At 43.2% G+C, this 24,926-nt stretch overlaps 1 protein-coding gene across 4 annotated transcripts; it reads left to right on the top strand.

Annotated features, from left to right (window-relative positions):
- The first annotated feature begins 25 nt into the window (after positions 1-25).
- Positions 26-24,741, top strand: ZNF410 (zinc finger protein 410). 4 transcript variants are annotated; one of them, XM_069783919.1, is made up of 11 exons: positions 26-1,006; positions 1,363-1,503; positions 5,131-5,329; positions 16,017-16,152; positions 16,446-16,679; positions 16,965-17,156; positions 18,232-18,415; positions 19,238-19,419; positions 22,182-22,271; positions 23,423-23,548; positions 24,107-24,741. In XM_069783919.1, exons 3-11 carry the CDS (start codon positions 5,297-5,299, stop codon positions 24,289-24,291), a joined length of 1,362 nt encoding a protein of 453 aa, XP_069640020.1. In that variant the 5' UTR covers positions 26-1,006; positions 1,363-1,503; positions 5,131-5,296; the 3' UTR covers positions 24,292-24,741. The 4 variants fall into 4 exon arrangements, with proteins under 4 accessions (XP_069640020.1, XP_069640019.1, XP_069640022.1 ...); XM_069783918.1 differs by lacking the exons at positions 26-1,006; positions 1,363-1,503 and adding an exon at positions 3,687-3,859; XM_069783921.1 differs by lacking the exons at positions 26-1,006; positions 1,363-1,503 and adding an exon at positions 3,688-3,859 and having other exon boundaries at positions 18,256-18,415.
- The last annotated feature ends 185 nt before the right edge of the window (positions 24,742-24,926 follow it).

Genomic DNA, 24,926 nt, shown 5'->3' with positions numbered 1-24,926 from the left:
CGCGTGGGCCCTACCACCCGGCCCGGAGGGGGGCGTGAACGAACGCGCCGCCGAGCGCCGCGCTCTGTTCCGGCGGGGCGAGGAGAGCCGCCGCGGCGGAGGGAGGAGGAATTACCCTGCGGGGGGAATGGAACGTGCCACCGGTCGAATGGGAGGCGGAGCCAACCCAGCCGCCTGCGCGCCGGGAGGCTGGCCGTTAACCCTTCCGTGCCGGCAACGAGGGGCCGCCTCTGCCCCACCGCCCCGTCCCGCAGCGGACCCCGGGAGCCCCCGACACCTCGCGGCGGGGGGGCCGCCCGCCCCCGCCCCAGCCCCGCAGCGGAACCCGGGGCGGCGGGCTGAAGCGCAGCTCCGCGCGGCCGAGCGGGGTGGCAGTGTCTGGGTGCCCGACCGGCGCGGCGCCCTGAGAGGCCGGCCCGGCAGCGCGGGCCTCACACCACCACCACCCCCCCCGCCCCCAGCGGCTCCTCCGCCCTAACGCAGTGCGGCGGGAGGCCCGGGACCGGGGCGAGGCCCCGGAGCCAGCTTCCCTGCGGGCTCCGCAGCCGGCGGAGCCGCCGCCGGTCCCTGTTGGGGGCGCTGCCGCGGGCTCAGGCGCGGGAGGGCCCCGCCGGCCCCGGGCGCCTGGTGTTCCAAGAAGACTCGGAAAGGTGTCGGGTCGCGGCGGCGTGGAGGCCCGTACCTGACCGCACGTACGCCTTTCAGCCAGCGAAATTACCTCAGCGGCGTTCCAGCTGCCGCTACGGGAAACGCGCTGACTGCGCAGGAAAGGAGAGTCCGACATGCGACGGAACGGGATGCCAGCCTGAGGGGATGCGTGAGGAAATGCTTCAGATCTTAGTTCTCTCAGTTTCTTAAAACTCATCCGCTTTGTGCCAACATCAGCTCTACGTGCGGAAAGATAGCTTCGCTTGTGCGGACAGACTTGTGAGAGAATTGAAAAATCTGTTGCATACTGATGCTGCAAAGGCTGAACATCAAAGTGAAGTTAATTGCAGTTGTACCTGTAAGTTTTACAATTTTAAAAACCTTATTGCAATAAAATTGAGTACTGCCAGTATCTTGGAATAAGGCACATAGGTTTATATAACGATGTTATATCTGAGTGTATAGAAACATACACGTGAAAGAACAAAAGATGTGCTAAGAGAAATAAAGCCTACGCTCCTCTTTGCATTCAGAATAGGGTCCCATTCTAAACAGATTTATCAAGAACCAAATCAAAAACACCACTCTCCCTTTACTCCATGACTAGACATTTTCTCTGTCTCGCAGCAGGGGTGAAAACCCAGTATTGTTTCCCTTTTCTTTAATCTGGTCATGGGGGAAATGTGACTGAGTCTCTTATCTTTCCTTGACTAGAGAGAAGGATCGCAGAGGGGCAGATGTTATTGAGAAAGTGAGACTGTAGGAAATTCCCAGCTGGACAGTTCTTCTCCCATCAGGGACCAGTGTTGCTTCACACACCTGTGCGAGTGATTTGGACCTCCATAAACAACTCGGGTAAGTGCTGTGCTATTCCCACTGCAGATTCCCCTATCAGATTAGACCAAAATTCCCCAGGCAGTCAAGATGCAAGCTCTGAAGCAGCCAAACTCATCCGGCCTAGAAGGATGCAAATGAAAGGAACTTAATTCGCCTACACGTCTCCATATTTTAATAGCTACTCAACAATTCCACATTGTTGGGCTGATGATGAGTCAAAGGACTTCTGAGATTACTAAGTATCTTAATGTAACAGAATCAAGCTTTAGGATTCAGTGCCCTGGGATTACCGAAGTAGCGTCAAGAAAAAATGGTTTATGAAGTTAGTAGTTCTGCATTTCTGGTTGCCTTTGTTGGATTGTATTGGGTCAGCAAATGTGGCATGCTGGGATCCTGCTTGTGATAATAAACACAGTGAAGTGGTCTTTTACTGTGACCATTGCATGGTCATTTACTCAGCTCCAGCTTATCGGGGTTATGTTAAAAAACTCAATCTCAGGAGCTATTAATTACTTCAGTTTTGTGGGCTTGAGTGAATAAATGGGTCTGTCTACAGCTTCAGGTCATCACAACTGTGGCCACCTGATCTGACATGATAAATACCAGACTTTGTGAGGTTCCCCGATTTAATCCATCTGTGTGGCCAGTATGGCACTGAGGCAACCAAATCCCTGAGGCTGCTGATTCTGGGTGTTGAATCACAGTTTTCCCTGCCTTGGACATCAGAAATGTACTTCAGCTTGACTGAGAGTTGATTTCATGGTGCAGGCTCTTGTTAGTACTAATGTGGTGACTGCAAGTTGATGCGATAATACCTCAGAAAAAGACGTGCATCTAACTTGCTTGTAGACTTTATGGAGTTACTGGGTGGATCCATCAGGTGGCTGGTCAACAGTCTTTGCTGAAGCACTAGGCTGTCAGTACGATTCCAGTGCATAGCCCTCCATGAAGCCACTCGCTGAACATTTAAAGCCAAGGGGGGTAACCATGAATCTTTAGGCTGCAAATCAAAATTTTCAAATGGCTGAAAGGCAGAGGAGCCATACTGCACATCGTGGAGGGGCTGAAAAGAGGAAGCCATTCCAAAGCAGCTCACAGGCAGATGACGACAGCCATTTCCTGGGAAGTGACCACAAGTTCTTGCACAGTCCACCATGGATCAGAACGAGCTGTGCGCCCAGGGACCCCTGGGGAACCTGGGTTTGCCAGCCTCTACAGTTCCCATTGGGTTACTTTCGTATCGCAGGGATTCTTACAGCCTGGCAGCACCAGGACCTTCCCACGAGCAGCTGTTCTGGCATGGGAGTCAGTAATCACATGTGGCTCCAAAGTTAGGGAATAGCTGCAACCAAGTTAAAGTTTACTGGACCTGAAGGTCACCGGTTCTGCAGGTAATGTCAAGACCAGAGGCTGCCAACCCCGCTACTTCAGGAGCTCTGTCCTGCTAACCTCCAGATACCAAGATAAGGCTAATGAGCAAAAACCAAAGTACAAGCTTTCTAAATTGCTGGGTCCCTTTTTGGTTTTTAGGTACATTGTTAAGACATGTATGTTTCTGGCGTTACTTTGTACGTGTCATTGGTGAGCTGCTGTGAAGTCAGGAGTTCCCTCCATTGCCAACTGCAAGAACAGACAGACCAAGTCAGAGCGAAGCAGAAACAGAAACCAAGTACTGGTAGGAAACCAGTGTTTCCACATGTGCTGTAACAAACTGAAGTAACGCATCTTCTGCGTTGATTTATGTTAAAGAAAAGAGGAGTTCAGCAGCTAAACGTTGAACTTGACTGTAAGCTTCCTGCATAATCTCCACCTGTAAAATATTCTCCGTATCACAAGGTTATTTTAAGAGGAATCGGGCTGCAGCTGAACACCGCAGCCCTGGTAAGGGTCCCGATGGAACCAGGGAAAAACCCCAAGCACCAAGCTGTTACTGTTCTGTCTTTCGGGGCTGAGGGAAATAGCAAGAAACCCGCTCCCCGGGGCAGGCGGGATGTTCCCGCTCGGGACAACGCTCATCCCCGCGGAGGCTCCTGAGGAAGGCCGGCCTCAGGCAGGCACCGGCGCTGCCCCAGACAGGCCGCGGGGGCCGCCGGGGAGCGGGGCAGCGCCACGGCGGGAACGGTGGGAGGACCCCAGGGCGGCGGCGCTGCCCGGCGCGGGCGCCCGGTAAGGCTCGGGGGGGCGGGGACACCGCCCCGCGCAGCCGGCGCTGCGCCCCGGCGGCGGGCGGAACTGGAGGCGGCGGGCGGAAGCGGCGCTCCTTACAGCGTTCACCATAGAGCTGGAGGAGACGCACACCCACACCCCCCTCCGTCCCCGAGCCCTTGGCATTTCCGGTCGGGCGCTCCGTCACATCCGGGCGGCTGAGATGCCGGTAAGGCGGGCGGGGGGAGGCGGGGGCCTGGGCGCTCCTCCAGGATTCGCCGCCCTCTGCGGGGCACGGGGGCCAAGCGGGCCGGGGAGCGGGGGTGGGCGGCCCGGCCCTCCCCACCGCCGGCGGCCGCCCCTCACGGCGACGGACCGGCCCCCGCGGTGGGGGAGGGGCGGCGCACCTGCCCCGCGTGGGGGAGGGGCGCGGCCCTGGCCGGGCCTAGGCCCTCCGCCCTGCCCCGTGGCGCCGGGGTCTCCCTCTCTGCCCTCCCCCGCCACGGCTCGGGCCGGTGTCCGCCAGGCTGCCCCCCGTGCCCTCCCGGCCGAGGCGTGGGCAGCCGGGCCTGGCAGCTCCGGCTCCCGTCGCCGTGGGTCGCTCGGGGCCCGCCCTCCCGGGTGCGGGCTGAAAGGGGGCAGCGGACGAACGAGCGGGGGTATTTCCCAGCCCTGGCTTGCGTGCGTCGGTCTGAGTTACTCTGCTTTCACTGTGCTTATTACCTTGTGCCTTCGCGGCAGAAGGTGAGGCTCCTGTGTGGAGGATCTTGTGCCGCTCCGCTTGCTGTCAGGAGTGCTAGAGGAAGGCTTTTAGGTTCTCTTTTTAGCCGATCCAGTATTCTCATTATTTTTTAATATATTCAGTAGATTCGTAATCGTGATGGGAGGGCGGGAAGAACTGTACGTAGTTCACTTTCTTCTCCCATCGCTAGTCTGGAGTGCTTTCCCTGTAGGCAAAAATAGATACAAACTAGTTCTCATTTTCCCTTGAAGCCCAAAGAAGAAACATTCTATGGGTATTTGTGAAATAACTTCTAACCTACCTGTGTTCATCAAGATATTTCACATAATCAGAAACATAACATCTTAACAGGCAGGAAAAGCAGAGGTTTCCTGGTGACGGATTGTTTGTATGAGGTTGCTTTTCATCAACAATTTGGATAATTCCAGTGTTTGGCAGGCTAGGAGTTCAGTCTCCTTGTCTCTTGCAGGCTCTATGTGATTTTCAGTTGATCCTGTCAGTTTCCAGGACAAACAATTCAATTTTCCATTGAAAACAAGCTATTGCAAAGAAAATGTGGTAAATAGCCTTTGAAAATTAATTTCACAGCCTTAGGATGTTATTTTGCTGACTCAGTGACAACAGAAATGCAGGAAAATGAGTTTTCCCAGTACTTCAAAGTGTATTTTACAGTTACATGCAACATCTGCTCACTTCTTTTTGCTTTGCTCTCGTTTTTTCGTTCCTATCTCTTTATATTTCCTTTTTTGTTGTTTTAGGTTAAATTGAATATTTGCGCAACACAGCTTCTTGCAGAAGGACCACCATACTGTTTTACACTTAGGAAAATATGAGAATAAGCAGGGAGCGTTGTTCTCTCTGAACTAAAAAAAAAAAAATCTGTGCCTTGCTGAGGACAGCTGCAGGAATCGGACACTTGAATCAATGTTATCGGATGAGTTAGAATCCAAACCTGAGGTGAGCAATTATGAACTGGGTTTGGTTCCCAGGAACATTTATGGGCAACACTTAGGAAAAGTTCAATGAGTTTACTCAGTTTGCTGCTTACATATTAATTCTCAAAGTGTTTTCAGTGGCAATTTCTAATGCTTCCATGTTTTGATTTGAATGGTAAAAGATTAAAGAATATTGCAGGGTTTTTTCCCCTCCTTTCAAGTGTCAGCCAATACTCTTGCCTGTTCTCAGGTTACTTTCTTTTTTTCACTATTATAATGTTCTTTCTGTTACAAGAATAAAATAAATTACTGTATTGACTACTTCTTTCCCTCAAACCAAATTGACTTTACTCGGTTTTGGGGAGTCTGGATTATTCTATTAGCATGAGCCAGTTCTGTTTTTTAAGCTACTCATGCTTCCATTAAGCAGTTGGCAGAAGTGGTAGGCAGCAGCACTCAGGGGATCCTGGTTGCTCAGTGTGAGGCTGCTGGACTGTTCCCAGGTTCAGCTGGTAGCACAGCTGATCATGAATTGCAGTGATGTATGTGTGTGCACACAGTGCACGCACAGCTGGCCACAAACAGATTAACACATACACAGGTAAAGTACTGTTAAGAGGTAAGCACAAACAGCATGAACGACACTAAAGTTTGTTAGTGGACTATATCTATACCCTCGTCACTCAACTCTCGTGCATACTCACATTTACAGATGGCTCTGGCAGGCCTAAAGCCTTTCTGGTATCTGTGCCCAGACCCAGGGCTTTCTAGCCAGTTTCTGGCTGGAATCTTGTGTTTTTCCAGACCATGGTTGCCTAATCCTTACACATTAGTCAACCAGAAGTTCACCAGCAGTGTACTCACTTGTGGGTAGAATGTTTAAGAATATGTTCAGTGAGTAGATAGAAGGGACTGCAGTGATCAGACACAGCAGCGTACTGACAGCAGCTAGCAAACATATGATTAGAGTCTCTTCTCTCCCTCCTGCCATGGCTCTTTCTCCACTTACCCACCTCGATTCCTTCTTTGATCCTCCTCCTAAACATTGCATAATAAGTTTTACAGATCCTGCAGTCCCTGTTACATCAGATAATAAGTTTGGTCTTTCCTATGAGACCCATTCAGATAACCCAAGACAATTTTGCTTTCTTACTGGTTACAAAAGTTCTGGTTGAGCCTCTTCAAGGTTTTACTTCAGCAGTGGCCCACTGATCAGTGTCTGAGGAGTTCTGGTCTTTGTTACTCTTACCCGTAATTTGCTAGATACAACAGTCTGCAGTTTGTTATATTCAAGACAATTGTACCAGCGGGTTCAATTTATTACCTTTCCTGTTTCTTACCTTTGTCTTTTAGGCTGAATAGCCATTAGCCAGCTATCTGTACATTCCCCCCACTTAAAAGTGCAAAGGACTGTATCACTTTGTGTCCTTGCTTTTCTGGTTCTCAGCTTTACCTCATCAGAAGGTTAAGGTCCTAGAGCAGAGGACTTAGTACTGCTATGAAGTAGCTTTTGGAGAAGTTTGCAAATTTAAATTGAATTGTTTTTATTGAGTCTTCTGTTTCTATCCCTTTTCAGTCCATATGCAGGTATCTTAAACTGGTACTTTAAAGAGAATGGTGGTAATTTGTCTCAGCCCAGTTGAAGTGGTAAGGTATTTGTTTCTTAACAGAGCAGCCAAAGCCCTTCCACAATCACACTATTCAGGAGAAGCAGCTGCAAATTTGTAGTAGCCCTGTAGTCAGCATAGGCTGCAAGGAATTCCTTTCTCTTGCCTTGTGGTTGATATCTCATAACTTCTACCAATTTTTCTCCCAGTTCTGAATGATAACATGGAGGACTTTGTTACTTCAGTCTGTGAGTGGGTGGATTTCTGACAGCCAAGGACCAGGATAGTTGGAATGCTTGTTCCTTTGTTCCTTAAATAGGAGCTGTAAGTGGGCCTTGTCTTTTCTGGACTTGAGTAAGATATTTGTTAATTAGGCATGTTTACATAATAGTCCTATTTCCCCATTAGCAGAGTTGCATTTCCTTCTCAGTAAGCCCAGAACAGAGTAGTCCATGCTACAGTAGGAACAGGCCTCATGCATGAAAGCTACAGTGGTTGCAGAGGGCATCCTTTCCATAGATACTGTCTTCTAAACCATTTTCCTCAATCTTGATCAAGGCTATTGTATACTACACATTGGGATTCATTTGCATTGTGGATTACCAGATCCATACACACACTCCTGGTTCTGATTGCGAAAGCTGAGTGTTAAGTTAGTGCTATTTTCTACTTCTTTGATGTGAAAATGGTAGATACCCTTTTTACACCTTTCCCAAATAGCAGTTCAAGTATGTCTGAAAGTCAGTCATCATTTTAGATCCCCTGGTGAGCCATGGCACCATAATTCTTAGAGCCACAGATGTTCTTTCATACCTACCATGTGAGAAAGGTATTAATTAGGAGCTAACTGTGTTTGTGTAACATCTAGATAATATTAATCAAAGCACTATGGATGGATTGTATAAGCTTCTTTGCTACTGGTTTTATCCCTAAAGAAGCCACCAACGTGCAAATAAAAGTTTAATACTTGAGCAGAGGTGAATCCTCCTTTTATAGGAAGTTACAAAGTTGCTTTGAGAGGGTTTGTAGGAGCAGTTGGATCTGCTTTTTCTTCTGAACTCCCTGCCCCCAAAGCTGTATTACCTACATTCCTCAGGGTACTGATAAGATCTGCATTTTGCATGCTTTAAGCCTTCAGAGTGATTTGTTACAGCTGCAAATATTTTCAGCCACCTCCACCACACTGGTCCATTGCAGGGTGCTTTCTGCTGCCGGGGCTAGCTCTAGCACAACCAAGTGAACTACAGCTCCGGTCTACAAATTGAATTGGCTATTGAAAAGGGGGTGGAGGGGAGGTATTTTACCCTCTTTTTTCTGTCCTCATGAGTGCCTCACAAGGAGAGACTGTTGTGAATGAATTAATTCCCCAGAGGCTGTATGGGAGGAGGTCTCCCACTTTCTAGCTAAGAGCCTTCTGCCCTCCACACCCTTCAGCTCCAACCCCTCCTTTCTCCTCCACCCTTCCCCCTCTGCTAAATGTTCTTTTGACCTCTTTATTTTGTAGTGGTTCACTGGTTAAATATAGAACAGAAACCAGAAACCGTATCGATTAAAAACATGGTCCCTGCTGATCTGTGAGTATAGTCTAGCTCTCCAGCTGTCCAGTGGGAGGATAGATCTGAATGTTAGTACTGGAGAACCTTCCTCCCCTGTCCCTCCCAGCCACCCCCACCTCAAACAAAGCAACTGCCTGACACTTGGCTTTTGAATCATCTGATGGAGGAGGTATGTTAATGGGACACAAACTTCAACTCGATCCATACCAGACGGCCATATTTTCATTTGTTTCTGTAGTGCCTTTTTTTTTTTTTAATTTGAAGGGAACTCTAGGAGGGGTTCCCAGTTCTTTAAACAGATTTTTCCTTGTTTGTTCCCCACACAGCCCCTCCAGTCAGGGACATTATCCGAGCTCCTGGGTAACACAAGCATTCTGCACTGCTTGTGGTGATAGACCCTGGGATCATCCTGTCCAACCATTTCCTGTTGACTAGCAGGGATGACAATTACTTGTTTAGTGAGAAGAGGCAAGAAATAGTTTACATTTTAATACATACACTGTCTACAATACTTAGAGGATTTTCAGAGTTATGTGGTGTTTCATCAGAAGGAGTAAGAGGAGGGTATGTTCAAGAAGGTGGTATGACAGAGAAAAAAAAAAAATTATTCATAGCAAGATGTAGCTGAACTTTGCTCATTTTGTCCCTCCAAGGTTTATAGATTCTCTCTGTATGACTCACATCTGGCCCATAAAGTTTGAATCTCTTAAGTCGAGGATGTCCTTTTGCAATTAATCAATATCAAAATTTATTCCAAATTCCAAGGGATATCTTGGCTATAGAGTAAAGCCACCTCATACCTCTTATCATTCTTTTTGTGTTCTCTTAATATTCTGTACATTCAGTTTCCCTAACTATTCCTATTCAGGTGTCCCAAGATGTTCTGTCTGCTTGGTTGCAAATTCTAGCACTTTGGCCATATTTGTAGAAGAATCAGTCCCCTCTTTACGTAGAGATTCTATAGTCACCATCTCAGGAATACGTACAGCCCATCTGGATCCTGTTTGTGGTGTCAGATATTATGTGGTTATGAGATCTGATGAACTGTAGAGTCCAGGAGATTCCTCCCCTCCTGGTCCTTCAGACAAGAGACCACTGGACTGTTCCCAGGTACACACAGAAGTGAGGCTGAGCCCGAACTGCAAATATGTACCCACGCACACATAGACAGTACAGACGTGTGGCTGTAAACACTAACTCATGGCAGGACAGTACTTTTTCAGGCACCCACAAACACTAATGGCATTCACATGAAACAAGAAGATCACAAATGGCCTGATCCTGTTCCTAATCATCAGGTTACCAGGCCTGAAATTTGCTAGCATATCACAGACATGCCCTCACTCAGCTGACATGCATACTCACAGTCATGCATCTGTCCAGTCTCTGCCAAACCTCCAGTCCCTCCAGTATCCATCTCCAGGCCCTGGGCTTTTTAATCCAGCCTCTGGCCAGGATCTTGGGTTTCCAGATTGTGGTTTCCTCCCGTTGACAGGCTAGTCCAACATGAAGTTAACTAGATTAATGTACTCGGAAACTATTTGGGAGCAAACAGCATTTGAGAAGATGATGGGATACAGTGACGAGGCAGAGCAGCATACTGACCTGCAGCCTGCTAATGTGGTCTACCCATATTACCCCCACCCCCTTCCTGTTCCCCATAGTTGTTCCTCTGCTACCCACCTTGATCCCTCCCTTTCCCTGCCTTTGATCCTTCCCCTAAACATCCATAAATTTTTCACATTCCCACAGCCTCCTCTTAAGACATCTTAGTAATAAGTTTTATGTGGTCCCAGAGTTCCCCCCATATCCCATAAGAAGTTTGCTTTTGCCTACAAGATGTGTTCTCATTGTCCTAAAAGCAGATTTGTTTACCCAGTGTGCAAGCCAATAACACACAAGAGTCAAGGTATTTTCAAATTAATTTCGTTGATGCACACGAATGGTTGCCTGTCTCAAGACAGCACACCTTAGTCTCAAAAATTCCCACATTTATATACTCAAGTAATATATTCATTATTATTTTCCTTAATGATTGGTTCTTTCTTCTTTGCCTCTCATGTAAACTAGTGCACAGACTCTGTCTTCTTCCTTCATTGTCTTCTTTTGAGTAGGTGCTTAATGAGTCAGTGGTCGCGATCTCCCCCTGTAGGAATTACCTTTTACCTACTTACTCTGTCTTGGCAGTTCCAAGCAGTTCTTCAAGGTTTGTTGAGCAGACCACAATCCATTATCTTTTCTGACATAAGCATTCTACCTAGCTACAAAGCCCCATTGTCTAATAGTTTATTCCTAAACCCTAGATTATGTCTAGTTATTGTTTCCCTATTTTAAATATTAACTGATGGGGTAGGGGAGCACTGTACACAGGACTTTAGCAGCCTCTCTGGTTATTTCAGTCATATTATACATATTAATTGATAACATTCTGGTAATCCATGATAATATTGTTCCTATTTCTTACAAAGTTTCTGGTTGAATTTCTTCAAGGTCACACTCAAGTCACTCCTGTAGCAGCCCATCCATCAGTGTCCCAGGAGTTCTGGTCTTTGTTATTCCCTCTTATCTGCAGTTTGTTGGAGTTTATGTATCTGCACGTTTAATTTATCACCTCTCCTGTGCCTAGTCTGTCTTTTATGCTGAACAGCTAATTACCAGATACCCTTACAATTTCCTATTTGCTTTCAGCTGCAAAACCAAATTAAAAGAAACTTAAGAAAGCATGGCACAGTGTTTGTAGTGAGTTTCCACCCATATTCCAGTTGCTGTAGTTGTCACAAAGGTATTAAATGATTTTGAACAGGAAGGTTTATGAAGGTACTTAGCTGTCAAGATATATCTGTGACATGAAGATTTCTATTTTCTCTTAAATATTTGATGTAGAGTTGGTGATTGTTTTGCTTTAGTTTTGGGTTTTTTGGTTGGGGTTTTTTATTCCGAATTTTAATAACAAGCATGATTTGCGTCCTTTTGTTTACTTCTGCTTTTTTTGCCCCCTTTTAATTCTCTGTACTAGCTTGTTATTACTTTACAAAGAAAATTAAAAGGATATTTTTTCTACTGAGCATCTGTTTGTGGCTGCTGCATTTTACTTTTCCCTAGTGGCTTAATGTTGCTGTGTGGAAGTGGAAGGTTTCAAGCAAAGCTTTCCTATTATAGGAGGAAAGTTTTATCTAAGGCTTTCTGTATAAAAATAGAAGAGTCCATAAAAAACGTGTTTCATGGTGGAGTAGGCAGCAGTAGGGATATGAACAGCTTTTAAATGAAAGACAATCCAGTAATTTAGAACCATCTTGCTGTTCGCATTTTTTTAGTCCCAACTTCTTTCTTCTGGTTGCCTTGCTCTGTTATTCCTAAGTCTCTTCTCTCTTTACCTCTCTTTCTCCTTTTCTTTTTTTAATCTTAAATTAGAATGCATGGCCTCGGGGGAAGGACTGTCTCTTCCTGGCTATATATTTTTTTGACAACATAAAAATAGTTCCCTCTTCTGACTGGGGCCTTTGGATAATCTTATACCTAAGAGGAAAAAGTGCTAACCTTTCAAACTGCAGTCTGGCTTGTGGCCTAGTTCAAGTGGCATATTGCCATCCAAATGACTTCAAGACTTAATTTTTACCCTCATAATTGTCAGTGATGACAAGCTGCTCCCGAGGGTGAGCTGGAAGCTAAGGGTGATCCCAGCCCAGGCAGTGTTCTCACTGACCAGGGCACAATACTGCAGCACCTGAGCATGGCAGGCAGAGATGGGTGCTGGAAACAGGGTCCATTCACAGCCCTGGACAAGGCAAAGTGATGAACCAGGTCCATGGTCTATCCAGAGAGTCCAGTCAGGAGTAGCAGGAGATGGGGCTGGAGACACTGATGCAGTAATAGTCTGTGGTCCATCCAGGAGACAGGGCTTGAGACAGGTAAACCTACAAGACAGCTCAGGAAAGGACTAGAGAGCATAGGTTGAACTTAAATGGAGCCCCTGGTGTTAAATGGAGCCCCTGGGCAGAGGGTGTGGGTGGGGGCCCCAGGTGAGACCACTCAGGGCAATTAAGGCTTCAGGGCTCTGACAGCAGTAACTCTTTGAGGTAAAACTGTTTGAGGAAGCATCAGTATTTCCAGTGTTTTCATGAGAGGCGATAAGCATAGAGAAATCGGAGCCCAAACTATTAAGTTTTCTTTGCAGTTTCTTTGATTTAATGAACTTCGTCCTGATGTAGGAGAGGCTCAGAAGGCTGGTATCTGCTATAGAGATAATTTGGAATTGTGTGCCAGTAGTTCTGAAAATTAAATACTAAGACAATCACAACATACAAAATAAGAATCAAATTATTAGTGACTGTTGGCTTTTAATCACAAATATACCATGGGCATATCATGCTTTTTTACTCTGTTTCTTTTGACACTGATGAACCATCTCACTGGACAGACAACTTCGCCTGGGCTCTGCGTGAATGCATGCTAAAATATGTCACAATGAGGGTGTTGCCAAAAAACTCGGAATAAAGAACTTATCAACACCAATTTAGTGTAGATAAGCAGACACTTCTTTATTGACGGCTGGGTGCGCGGGTGAGTCCTCTCACAAACCACGCACACCTGAACACCAAAATCATACGCCTTATATTAAACTTACTCATACATATTCATTAGATTTCTGAGAAATGTTATGCATATTCATTAGATTTCTGGGAAGTTCTTAGCATATGTAAATGTCCTTTACGCAGGCGCAGTGAAGGTCTCTGGTGGTCTTCAGAAGCCCTCTGGTGGTCTTCCATAGTCTTCCTCACTTTGTCCGATAGTTGACCTCTCTTATGTGATTCTGCGCAGTACGATTTTCGCCATCATGTATTAGATTTACATAAAAGTACATTCAATGTTAATTCTTGAATTTACCGTCTCTAGTGATTGGCCCTCAGTCACACACACCATCTTATCAATATTCTTATACTAAAACAATCATTGGTTAATCTCACTTAACTCTACTGATTGGAATCCTCGTTAATTAGATCGAAGTAAATCTTTACCAAAGCTTCCGTGGTTAACTGATTTCAGACAATACTCGAATTCTTATAGTTACACATAATACATTTTCTTAAGTTCCTAAGTTCCTATTAATTTGAAATTCTGACATCTGTTATCTAAGTTCTAAATGTTCCTACTAGATGATTTTAACCAATTCCTCCGGCCTTGGTACAGGGCTATACAGGGGATTTCACAGCAGCTGTTAGTTGTTGGTTAAATGTATAGAATGCAATATATAATTTTGCTAAAATATTTCTTATAGTTCCATATTCCTATTAAAATTAAATATGATTAATTCTAACTAATAACAAACCAGTAACAAGGGTAGTAGCTTTTTAATAACTGTCTTGTACAGTTTCCTTCTAAATGCTAAAGATAAAGGAAGTCTGTTGCATATAGTTGTTTGCTAGACAGCAGCAGAATGCAGGATCTTTATGTCAAGGAGTTTCCTAGAGATAAGGAATAGTGACTTGAGTTTTTGGTGTATTGTTATTTTCCATATTTCTTTCATCTGTGTTTTTCAAAATATTTCGAGAATGTGAGTATTGGAGTAAGTCTGTTTGACAGAACTTATAGCCAAATAAATAGATCCTCTATTTGGTTTTTGAGGGGCATTTTCTCTGAAATGTGGAGTATGTCTAGGTCTCTTACAACTGACCCCTTTCAGTCTTTATGGTCTCCAGTAGTTTAATTCCACACAGGGGAGGGATTTGAAACTGTGTTTGTTAAAAAAACTTGTGGAGTTCACAGAAGAATTAGTTCAGTCCATTGCAAAAGCTGGGCTGTGTTATCTTGTAGCTCCCAGCAGTGCTTCCTTTGTTAAATCAGAATATTTTAGTATGGACTGCTGTGGCACTGGTAATGGAAAAAAAAGAGAGTCTCATTTCTGTGTCTATGCCTTGGAGGTAAACAGGAGTCCAGTATTATACCCAGTAGTCTGACAAAAGCTTGGGATGTTGTCAGGGGAACAGAATGAGTAAACAAGGCACATGCTTTGCTACCCTGAACTTGGTTAAGTATGGGAAGACTTTCAGGGGTGAGGAAAGGCATTTATCTGACTTCCAGTTCCTTTTCAAATGTCAAGTTCCTTTTTTATAACTCAAGATTTTTAGGAGTTAGCCAGAAGTAATTTTTGCATTGCTGGAGCTGACTGATGTTAAGGATAGCTAAATCTGCTGGACTGAATGACCTGGGCATCTCTCACCTCCTAGGCCCATTAAGATGAGGGCTGCTCCCTATTTCTGATCTTAGGTCCAGCCAATAGTGAGGTTTAGTACAATTTTCAAATAGGTGCACACACACACACTGTGCAGATGTGACTGACGCCAAACAGATTAATGCAGATAGAACGCTTGTAGCTTTGCCCACATAAACACAGGCAGCGCAAAGTGCCTGATTCTGTTGCTGCCTAGAGAAAATCTTAATGGGTTTCTCCAGGATATGTCCCTACACTTCTCATTCTGCTTGCCAACTAGTCTGGCTTGGTGTTCACTAGCATATGGCACACACACACTCTAGAGATTGGGATCACACAGGAAATAGTTAGGAATGGAGTTTAATAAGAAGACAGGACAGACTGCGATGGTTAGGCTGTGCTAGACAACTGAATCGACTAACTTCCTGCTTATATGTAATGAACCTCTTTTATGCTCTGCTCTTCGTTTTCCTGTGTTTGTTCTGCCCTGTTCCACCTTGATCCCTTCCTTTTCCTGCCTTTGGAACACACATAATTAGTCCTGTACAATCCCCCCAATCTCTTGTTCAGTCCCAAAGTCCTCCGCAGGGAATGCATCCCAGTATAAATCCTATACCTCTTTATGCAATAGTCCCCCTTATTTTGCATAGGATTCTGGAGAAGACTTCTTCTGTTGCATCCCCTTAGTGGGTGGGTTTCACACTAAGGACAATGGCTTTAATTGTCCATCTGCGATGGTTTTAGGAGTAGCTGATTTGGATGGATAAGGCTGGCTGTGTTCTCCCCCTTGTCATCCCAGCCTTATTCCTCTGATCATTATCTGCCTATTTTGAATAGCCATTAGCTAGACATCTTTGCAACTAGTCTTTTGCTTGCTTTTTTATTTTAAAAAGGCCAACTTTCAGTTAAGTATTTAAAGACAATGGTTTAGAAAAAGATCTGTACCATTAGAGCATAGTAAAATATCAAGTGGTAAAAGATGAGTTAAAAAGGAATATATGCCTTAAAACACAGCATATATTGATAAAATTTATCTTGGTAAAAGATAATTAAAAAGGAATATAGCCTAAGTAGCCTTCAGAGTGGTCTGCAACGATCCAGAGCTGTTTATTGTATGTTAAAGAAATGAGAATTTTATAGGTACTTCAAAGATGACAAATACAAACAAATCCTTCTTTGTCATTAATGTAAATTGAAAAGCTTCCATTTACTTTGATGTGTATTCATGGGATTATATTCAGTGTCTCCTACAAGACAGTAGGGGGTAATGGACTGGGTTTAGTACCTTTTTAAATAGTTTGTGCTGCCCTTGACCTAATCTTCAGTATCTTTTTTCAGCTGCTGGTTCAGTTTGTTCAGAATACTTCTATTCCACTGGGGCAAGGGCTGGTGGAATCAGAACCAAAAGACATCACCTGTCTTTCTCTCCTTCCTGTTACTGAGACCTCAGAATGCAACAGACTCATGTTGCCAGGTAAAATCTATGCAGCAGATCTTTGCGAGCATGCCCTTAATACAGCGGTCTTTACTGCGCCACGGTGGCCCACTGCCTCTTGCTGATAAGGCATTCCAGGGGGTGGAGGAGAAAGTTCAGAAGGGTGACTGAAATTTTCCCATTTAACAGTGCAGTCTGACTAGTTAGAGAATTCCTTCCTCCTCCAATCTCTCTCAAGTTCTAGTTTTTTCCTCAAAAAATAACTTTATAGGTATCTTTTAGTCGTAGTGTATTTATACTTTCATTTACTCTTGTTTCCCTTTCTTCACTAGATGATGAAAGAGATCTCACTCCGCCAAGTCACACTAATTCTTCCAAAGATGTTTCTTCATCTGCTGTCTTGAGAAGTCTCCAGGTAAATGTGGGCCCTGATGGAGAGGAAACAAGGGCACAGAATGTACAGAAACCATCTGACCTGCTGTCAACTCCAGAGACTTCCAGTTTATTGCAAGACCTCCAGCCCAGTGACAGCACTTCATTTATTCTTCTCAACCTAACACGAGCAGGTAATTCTCCTTCTGTTTGTCTGACTGGATATGTCTCACAGCAGAATGCAGGAGTACAACTCTGTCCCTGCTGCTTATGAGGGGAAAGATCATGAAATTTGCTGGGCATTATTAGGTATTTCAGGTGCATTTAATTATCAGCAGCTTTCTACAATGTAGAGGTCAGTGAAGACTTTTTCAGTGCAGCTATTGCATCTATGCCATCAACACTAGCCTCTGGGAAACAAAAGAAATTTGCCTCTGTTACATTATCCGTCTGTTTCATGAAGTTGTCTTCTTTTCTAGGGCTGGGGTCTCCAGCAGAGCACTTGGTGTTTGTTCAAGATGAAGCAGAAGATTCTGGGAATGACTTTCTCTCTCATGATAGCACAGACAGCAGTACCCCATGGTTCCTACGAGTGCAAGAATTGGCCCATGACAGTTTAATTGCTGCCACTCGGGCACAGCTCGCTAAGAATGCCAAAGCAAGCAATAATGGTAGGAAATCCCCTGATTCTGTCTCGAAAGTTGAATGTTCCATATAAGGCCCCTAGTTTCAGCTTGTTTCTTCCTCTATTTCATTCTCTCTTGCTTTTAATCTGTTCTGACATCTTCAAATCATCAGTGACAGAATTATACAGAACAACCATGTATTTTTTCTGCAGTATAAATAGGCCCTCAGTTTTTCTCAAGGAATGAACTCTCAGTGGAGCCAGCAGTTCCATTGTAGTCTGCCTGGTACATGTAAAGAGTATCTTCTTTCTGACTGCAGCTGCTTGTATTTCAACTTTCATTTTCACTTTCAAGTGTCTTATTTTTAATGTATACTGTAATTCATACTTTCTCCTTAGCTCCACTGGGTTTGGAGATGAGCTTTCTGGAGAGTACATAATTGGATTTAGTCACATGCTTTGTGACTTAATTATTTTAATAAATAGTTGCAAACAAATGCAATGTCTCTTTTTTTTAGCTAAGGTGTTTTTAAAGAGTTATCCTACCTAATACTTAAAATTGGTTGGTTGATATTGATATAGAGACCATTTTTACAATTTTTGATGCATTGGCTTTCTATTCTTCTTAGAATCATAGAATCATTTAGGTTGGAAAAGACCTTCAAGATCGTCGAGTCCAACCATCCTCCATGCCCACTAAACCATGTTCTGGAGTACCCTGTCTACTCGCTTTTTGAATACCTCCAGGGATGGTGACTCAACCACTTCCCTGGGCAGCCTATTCCAATGTCTGACAACCCTCTCAGTAAAGAAATTTTTCCTAATATCTAACCTAAATCTCCCTTGCCGCAACTTGAGGCCATTTCCTCTCATCCTTTCTTGTGATAAGCCTTATCTGGTAGCAGCTGATCGGATACAGATAGCTTGTTGGGAATAGTCTATGGGCCTGGTAAGGTTTGCAAATTGGTGTCTGATCCCTGTTATGGGCTAGGCAGCAGCATGTAAGGCATGGTAAACAATTAGTAGCCAGGCACATACCTGCTTTACAGTCCTGTATCATATATGATGCTGTTTTTATCTATTAAATTTGACATATTATAGTAATCTGTATCTTTTTTTAGATCTTGGTGTACTTTTTCTTCCAGGTGAAAATGTTCATCTTTGCTCAGGAGATGGGCAGCCGAAAGACTCTAGCCCCATTCCTCATTTATCTCGTGTGGAAAGGAAGCTGAAATGCACAGTTGAGGGCTGTGATCGGACATTTGTGTGGCCAGCTCACTTCAAGTATCACCTGAAAACACACCGGTGAGCAGAATAAAGCTATATGTTGTCATGACTTTGAAAAACTGTGCTCTCTATTTGTGATAGTGTTAGTTTTTGGCATTGACAAGCTGTGAAAACCTGGTATTACTCTTTGAAATACTAGGCCTGTTGCTTGCTTTAGGTCATTTATGTTGAAACACTTTGACCAGATTTAAATTATTTTTGCAGATCCTTGTTAGTGTTTGGTTTAGAATATTTGTATTTTAACAGGTGCTCAATAAAGAGCATCACCATCACTTCTGTGGTATAGTGAACATTAGAACTTTTAGGATGCTATCATATTTTTACATGCCCTTGAACAAAGTTGCTTGCTCTAACAAATGACTGTATTCTTATTTAGCTAAGAAATTGGCAGTCTCTAAGGTAAATTTTAGATGAAGCTTAAAAACTGGGAAGGACTCCAATACACATGAGCCCATCATCTTGCCCTGAGACAGGGCCAGCAGTAATTGCATATGTTATATGTACACATACAGTCATTTTTTATCCTCCAGTGACTGAAATTCCACAATGTTCCTATATAATCTGTTGCACTGCTTTACTAAATCATTCTGGGTAGAGAATAGGCAAGGTAGTATGATGAAAAGATATTACCTGAACAAATTCTTCCAGTGGACCACCCAGACTCTAGTTCCTTAGGACTAATTTAGGTCACTCACTTTGGTTGAGTCTCTCCATTTTCTGATATAATTAATTTTGGTTTAAACATTTCTGCTTTTTATTTAATTAAAAAAAGAAGTCAAGTGTTCCTGAAAAATACATTGCAGTAGCTGGTAATGAAGCAGCTATTTTGATGCTTTCCAGGAATGACCGCTCCTTCACCTGCCCAGCAGAAGGCTGTGGAAAAAGTTTCTACGTCCTGCAGAGGCTGAAGGTGCACATGAGAACTCACAACGGTGAAAAACCCTTTGTGTGCACAGAGCTGGGCTGTGGGAAACAGTTCACGACAGCTGGAAATCTGAAGAACCACCTACGAATTCACACTGGTGTGTTTTAGACCTCACCTATTTGTGGTGTGCAGAGGTGGGGTCTTTACTGAGGAATAAACCACTTCCTCCTCCGTCCTCAAACTTTTGAGAATATTATGTTGTTTATCTCTACCCTTCATTAATGTCCCTTTTCTGTCAATTCACATGGATTTATAGGTCAAATTAATCAACTGCTTACCCCCTTTACTATCCTGTATAATTTCACAGGTGTTTCACCCTTCAAATATTATATGATGATGCTGTACTCTGCTCAGACCTGTGCTCTGAAGATTCCCTTCACCCCTCAAGTTGTTTGACGGAGGGAGGGGTGTATGCTGTTTTGCAGAGAGACTAGACTGTTCCCAAGGAAATAGTTAGTGAACATGACTGCTGTAATTGTTTTTTATAAAGAAGGTATTTTAAACTCCTGAAAGGCACAATAGCTTAGATAGTTCTCCAGTGTGGAGTCCTGGTGGACACAGTCGTAGCTGTACTAACATCTGGCTGAATCTGACTAGTTTATGTTACCTATGCTGCTTGTAGAATGACTACATTTGGGAAATTTAGGGAAATGAGGAATACAGTGGAATGAGTAGCAAAAATATAATAGCAAAGTCTAGTAGAAAAAGGCAATAATTAGAAGACAGCATTTTGGCATACAAACTGCTCTGTCTGTGCTAATGCTAATTCGGGATGTTACCATATGCTGGAGCCTATGTACTCTTAACTCATGCTCAGCTTTTTATATTAAATAAAACAAGAACCTTTATTTCATATTGCTGTATTTTATACATGGTTTGTTTATGCTGTCTCCTCTGGAGAATCGATCCTGCCTTGTCAATATTTTTAGAAGTTGGTGTACCAGCCGAAGTCTTGACAACTGCATAAAGTGCTTTAGATGGTTTTATCCTAGAAAGTTGTTTGAGAGAGGCACACAAGTTACTGCTGAAATGATCAGCAATTTAATAGTTAGCAGAGTTCATAGTGAATATGCTGGTGGTTTTGTTTGGTTGTTTTTTTAAGCCTCAGGGTTATCACACCACTTAAACAAATGGCCCAGTTCAAGCCTCTCAGAATATTGTTAGAGATTGCCTGATGGCCTAGGAAGGTAGCATTGTATTACAGTTGGTTAACATTTCAAAATAACCTTGACAACTGTGAGAGCACAAGGCCTCTCTAGTAAAATGAAATCGCAGATTATGTGGGCCGCCAGCAGCTGTTTATGCCTTCTGCCTTGCTTAAACATTACCGTATGGTATGTAGTTTGTAGATACACATGGAGAAAGGTTGCTATTTTAAAGAATTTGCAGTCTAGCTAGAACACACGGTTTGGGGGCAGATGTTGGGATGTAGAAGTTATATATACCGATAATAAAATTTCGTATGTGTAGTAACAGCAGCCACAGTTTTTTCAGTTTTCTTTTGCACGTAAAGCTCCCAGCCAAGGTACAGATAAAGTTAATAGGCCCAGTTGACACATGCACAATCCTCCATGATAGAGTGAGTGTACTGCAACCAACAGAGTAGTAGCTTCTGGAGGAGTAAATAATAATTTTCTTAACTGCAAATTGATAATGTGCAATTAAGAGTTTGACTAGACGAAAGGTGTTACATAACTGCAGGTGTAACTAGATCTAAGGTTTCTCATAGATGGAACTGTGTGCTGTTATTTTTGTCAATGGTAGTTTTTCTTCCTTCTTTCCAAGTTTTAAAATTTATAACAAGCCAGAAGGTACAATCAGTGTTTGAGAATCTGCTACGTATTTCAGCTTTGTAACACTAATCAGAACATGCTGTGTTGATCCTTTTTGCTCAGATCTGTTGAATGCTATAGTAGATAAGAAGCTGAGAAACGAACTGTAGAGAGAGGATTTCTAAAGGCAAAATCACAGTAGAAACAACTTTAAAACCAAGTTTACTGTGAAAGAACTACGTCTATGTTAGACAATAAAATAGCTAAAATAGCTTGCTTAATCTCCTGTGGACTTGCTGTTACTCTGATACAGTAGTCTAGTTAAAGACTTGAAATCATAGTGTTAAACATGGTATATGGAGTTCTTTAGTGGGATGTTGCAGGCAAAAGTTACCTCTAGTTTTATGTAACACTTTTTTAAGAGAGTGTTTAGAACAGATTAATTATATTGCATTGCATTAGTGTAGTCACCTCCCAATTTATCATCATCTATCTAGGCCAATACAAAAATAGCTGTGTAGATATATAAAAATAACAAATTCCAGCTTATGAGAACAAATTGTGCCTTGAATTACTGTTCCTCCACACATAAATATAAATGACTGACACATCTCTAGTGGGATTTTGGCAAGTTCAGCCTGATCTGAAATAAAGTATAGAATCTGATATGGAGGGATTTTTGGCACTGAGAGGCAGAAAGGGAACAGGATCCTGGGAGTGTGTGAAGCAGGGAGCTGGTTGTTAAGAACCACATATAGAAGATAGATCATAGTCCAGGTACTTTTATATTACTCTTCTGGTATTTATATACTTGGAAGATCTATTTAGAAACAGTGGACCCTTGCTTTGCTTTCAATGAATGATGATCTAAGAATATTTCAGAAAGAATGCCAGTGTTTCCTCTTGAAAGCTGATGAAGATAATGCTTTAAAAGCATTAGAAAGCATATGTGTAATTTCTATTGAACTTTGTTGCGTGTAAGGCCAAAAGGGAGAATGGGGTAGAGATCTCCAGGCTGTTCTCCTGGACTTGAACAATCAGATCAAGTTGTGATCCCAAAATCTAAAAACTTACTTTTCCCTTGTAGGGGAAAAACCCTTTCTGTGTGAGGCACAGGGATGTGGTCGCTCCTTTGCCGAGTACTCCAGCCTTCGGAAACATTTGGTTGTCCACTCAGGTAAGAGTCTTCATCTGACATTCTGTGACCTATCTGAGAAAATGTCTTTGTTGTAGGTCTTTGATTTGATTTCCTTAAGAAAAATCCCCTAGTTTCTACAGGACTTCTGGTCATAGTGTTTCATGACTTCCTTTGTGGTGCCTGTAGCCTGTACACTTTAATCTTTCTGTTGTTTCTAAATTTTATGTTTCTAAATTCAAATTACATTTTTTAAATTTAGTTTTTAAATTGTTTCTAAAATGTCATGAAGCTGGATATCTGTTTCATAGCTACCATTTTCTTATTTAAAAGAGAGAATCTAGCACCTCTATGTATTAATCAAAGCCATTCACATCTGAAATCTCTCATGAGTGGGTTTCTGCCATAGGTAGGGTTTTCCTTTATTTTTTAATACTACATACTTGTAATTGGACAAAGCATTAGATGGAAATGTATTTCACAAGTGATTCAAAGCTTCTGCCTTCTGTTCGGACTAATCTATCCTAAATATCATCAGCATATGATAAATATGGCATGTCTGGGGAAGGGGAGATTTTATTGGGGTAGTAACTTTTGGGACTATGGGAGTTCTCCACGCTTCTTCTTTCCTGTCTCCTTGGCTTCCATGCTATTGAGCTTACACGTATGGACATCATACTTGTTGTATTGTGAAAATGATAAACTGCTCTGTAAAACAGAAATCCTTTCACAGTGACAAGTCATCATCCAGTCTCTGCTCAGTAATGTAAACCAGATGCTGCAATTTGTTGTGTGATGGCAGGAGATAGCTTCCTTGCCTCTGCTTCCTTGCCTCTGCTTCCTTGCTTTTGGTTATTTTATTCTAGGCATGGGACATCAAACATTTCCATGTCACTGAGTAAGAGATTCCAAGTAACTTGTTCCCTCTCATAAATCAGACTTGAAGACTTTATGTTACTCTTCAGACTTGAGTTTTCCAACAGCTGGCAATACTGATATATGAAACTCTTCTGTTCTAGAAGCTTGTTGCTCTCCAGGAAGCAGAAGTATTTCTCATTTGTTTTTTTCACTGATAATTAGCACCAGTGCTGTCAACAGCCATTTCAAAACAGTATTATTGGTTTCTTGGTTGATGAGGTCTTTATTCCCAATTTTTTAATTCTTGGGATATTTTTCCCCCCTTCAACTCCAAGGAGTGAAGCCCCATCAGTGCCAAATTTGTGGGAAGACGTTTTCCCAGAGTGGTAGCAGAAATGTGCACATGAGGAAACACCACTCCCGAATTGGAACAGCTGGCAGCAGAGAGCGAGAACAGACAGGTAAGGAAGGGAGGGCACTCTCTGTGGGGGAGAAGTGCAGGAAAGAATTAGTGGATGGTCAGAGAGAAGGGACGATGTTTTTCCTGAAAATATGAGACCACAAGCCAGTAAGGAACAAAAGATAGTTCCTCTTGGAGATGAGGATGGATTGCTCACCCTCCTCTTGTAGAATAGAAGACAAAGGTGTATTTCTGTATTGTGGTCAAGGGGCAGATAGGTTTATTGTTTTCAGAATTAACGTGAATCTAGTATCTTTTTTTTTACATGAAATCTGTGCCCTTTGTTATGTATTCTTGTTGTAAGCAGCCTGGGTTTTTATGCAATGTGAATTATTTAAAGAGAAAGCCAAGCCAGCATGAGATCCCACTATACTAAGGCTCAAAACAATAAGTATAGGAGTTACCATCCATTGGAGCGCAAGATGCCCAGAGAGTAGGAACGGATCAAGTAGGTATCTAGGGAAGATGTCTATGTGACTTGAAGGGGGCAGGGATTGTATCTTATATTGCAGTATCATTACATCGTGAGAATTTTATTTTACCCCTTTTTTCACAATAGAGTCACTGATGGGCAGCAGTTTGCTGGAAGAATCTACAGTGCATAGTAAGAATCTCATCTCCATGAACTCTCAGCCCAGCCTTGGCGTCGAGTCTCTGCACCTGCCAGACACTGAGTCTATTATTGGAGTAGAGGAGGGTGAGACCAGCTGCTCTTTTTTCCGCCCTCTTATATGTGGTGACTGAAGTGGGATCGATCATTCCTCCTAGAGGCTCACCATACTGCAGTGGGATGAGTGAACGTTGCTTTAACTGTGCACAGAGCGGGTGGGTAGATGGAGAATGAATCATAAAACTGGAGTTGGAGAAGACCTACTGGACCAAGTTTCTCTCTTGCAGAGCTTAAAAGGTGAAGTCTGCTGCTTAGGTGTCATTTAGCCCATGTCATGAAACGCCATTTCAAAACTGTTCATGCAGTCCATTCTCCTAAAGCCTAAAGTGTTTGTTTTGCTGGAGCACCTAGGAGCCCCAGTTAAGGACCCGGACCTCATTGTGCTAGGCACTGTAAAAACATTCGGTATCTTGACCAACAGGCCTTCCTTCCATCCTTTACCTTCAGAGACTATATTCTAATACATCTCACTGTCAGAAGCTGACTTACTATCTGAAATAAATGTACTACTTGATATCATTTAATTACATTTGCTGTGTTCTTTTCCTGCTTTCCCCAGTCACTTTTTCCTCCAAAATTTGTTTGGTATATCAAGCCCTTTAAATGAGTCTACCATGTAGATGTTTTGAATTTTTGTTAAAGACTTTCTTCAGAATTGGCATTGTTAAGAATGCAGAGTTTTGCTAAGATACTATGCGTCTGTAATAGC

Source organism: Haliaeetus albicilla, chromosome 5 (assembly GCF_947461875.1).
Source record: "Haliaeetus albicilla chromosome 5, bHalAlb1.1, whole genome shotgun sequence".
NCBI classification, from domain to species: Eukaryota; Metazoa; Chordata; class Aves; order Accipitriformes; family Accipitridae; genus Haliaeetus; species Haliaeetus albicilla.
This window is presented reverse-complemented; position numbering and strand designations above follow the sequence as displayed.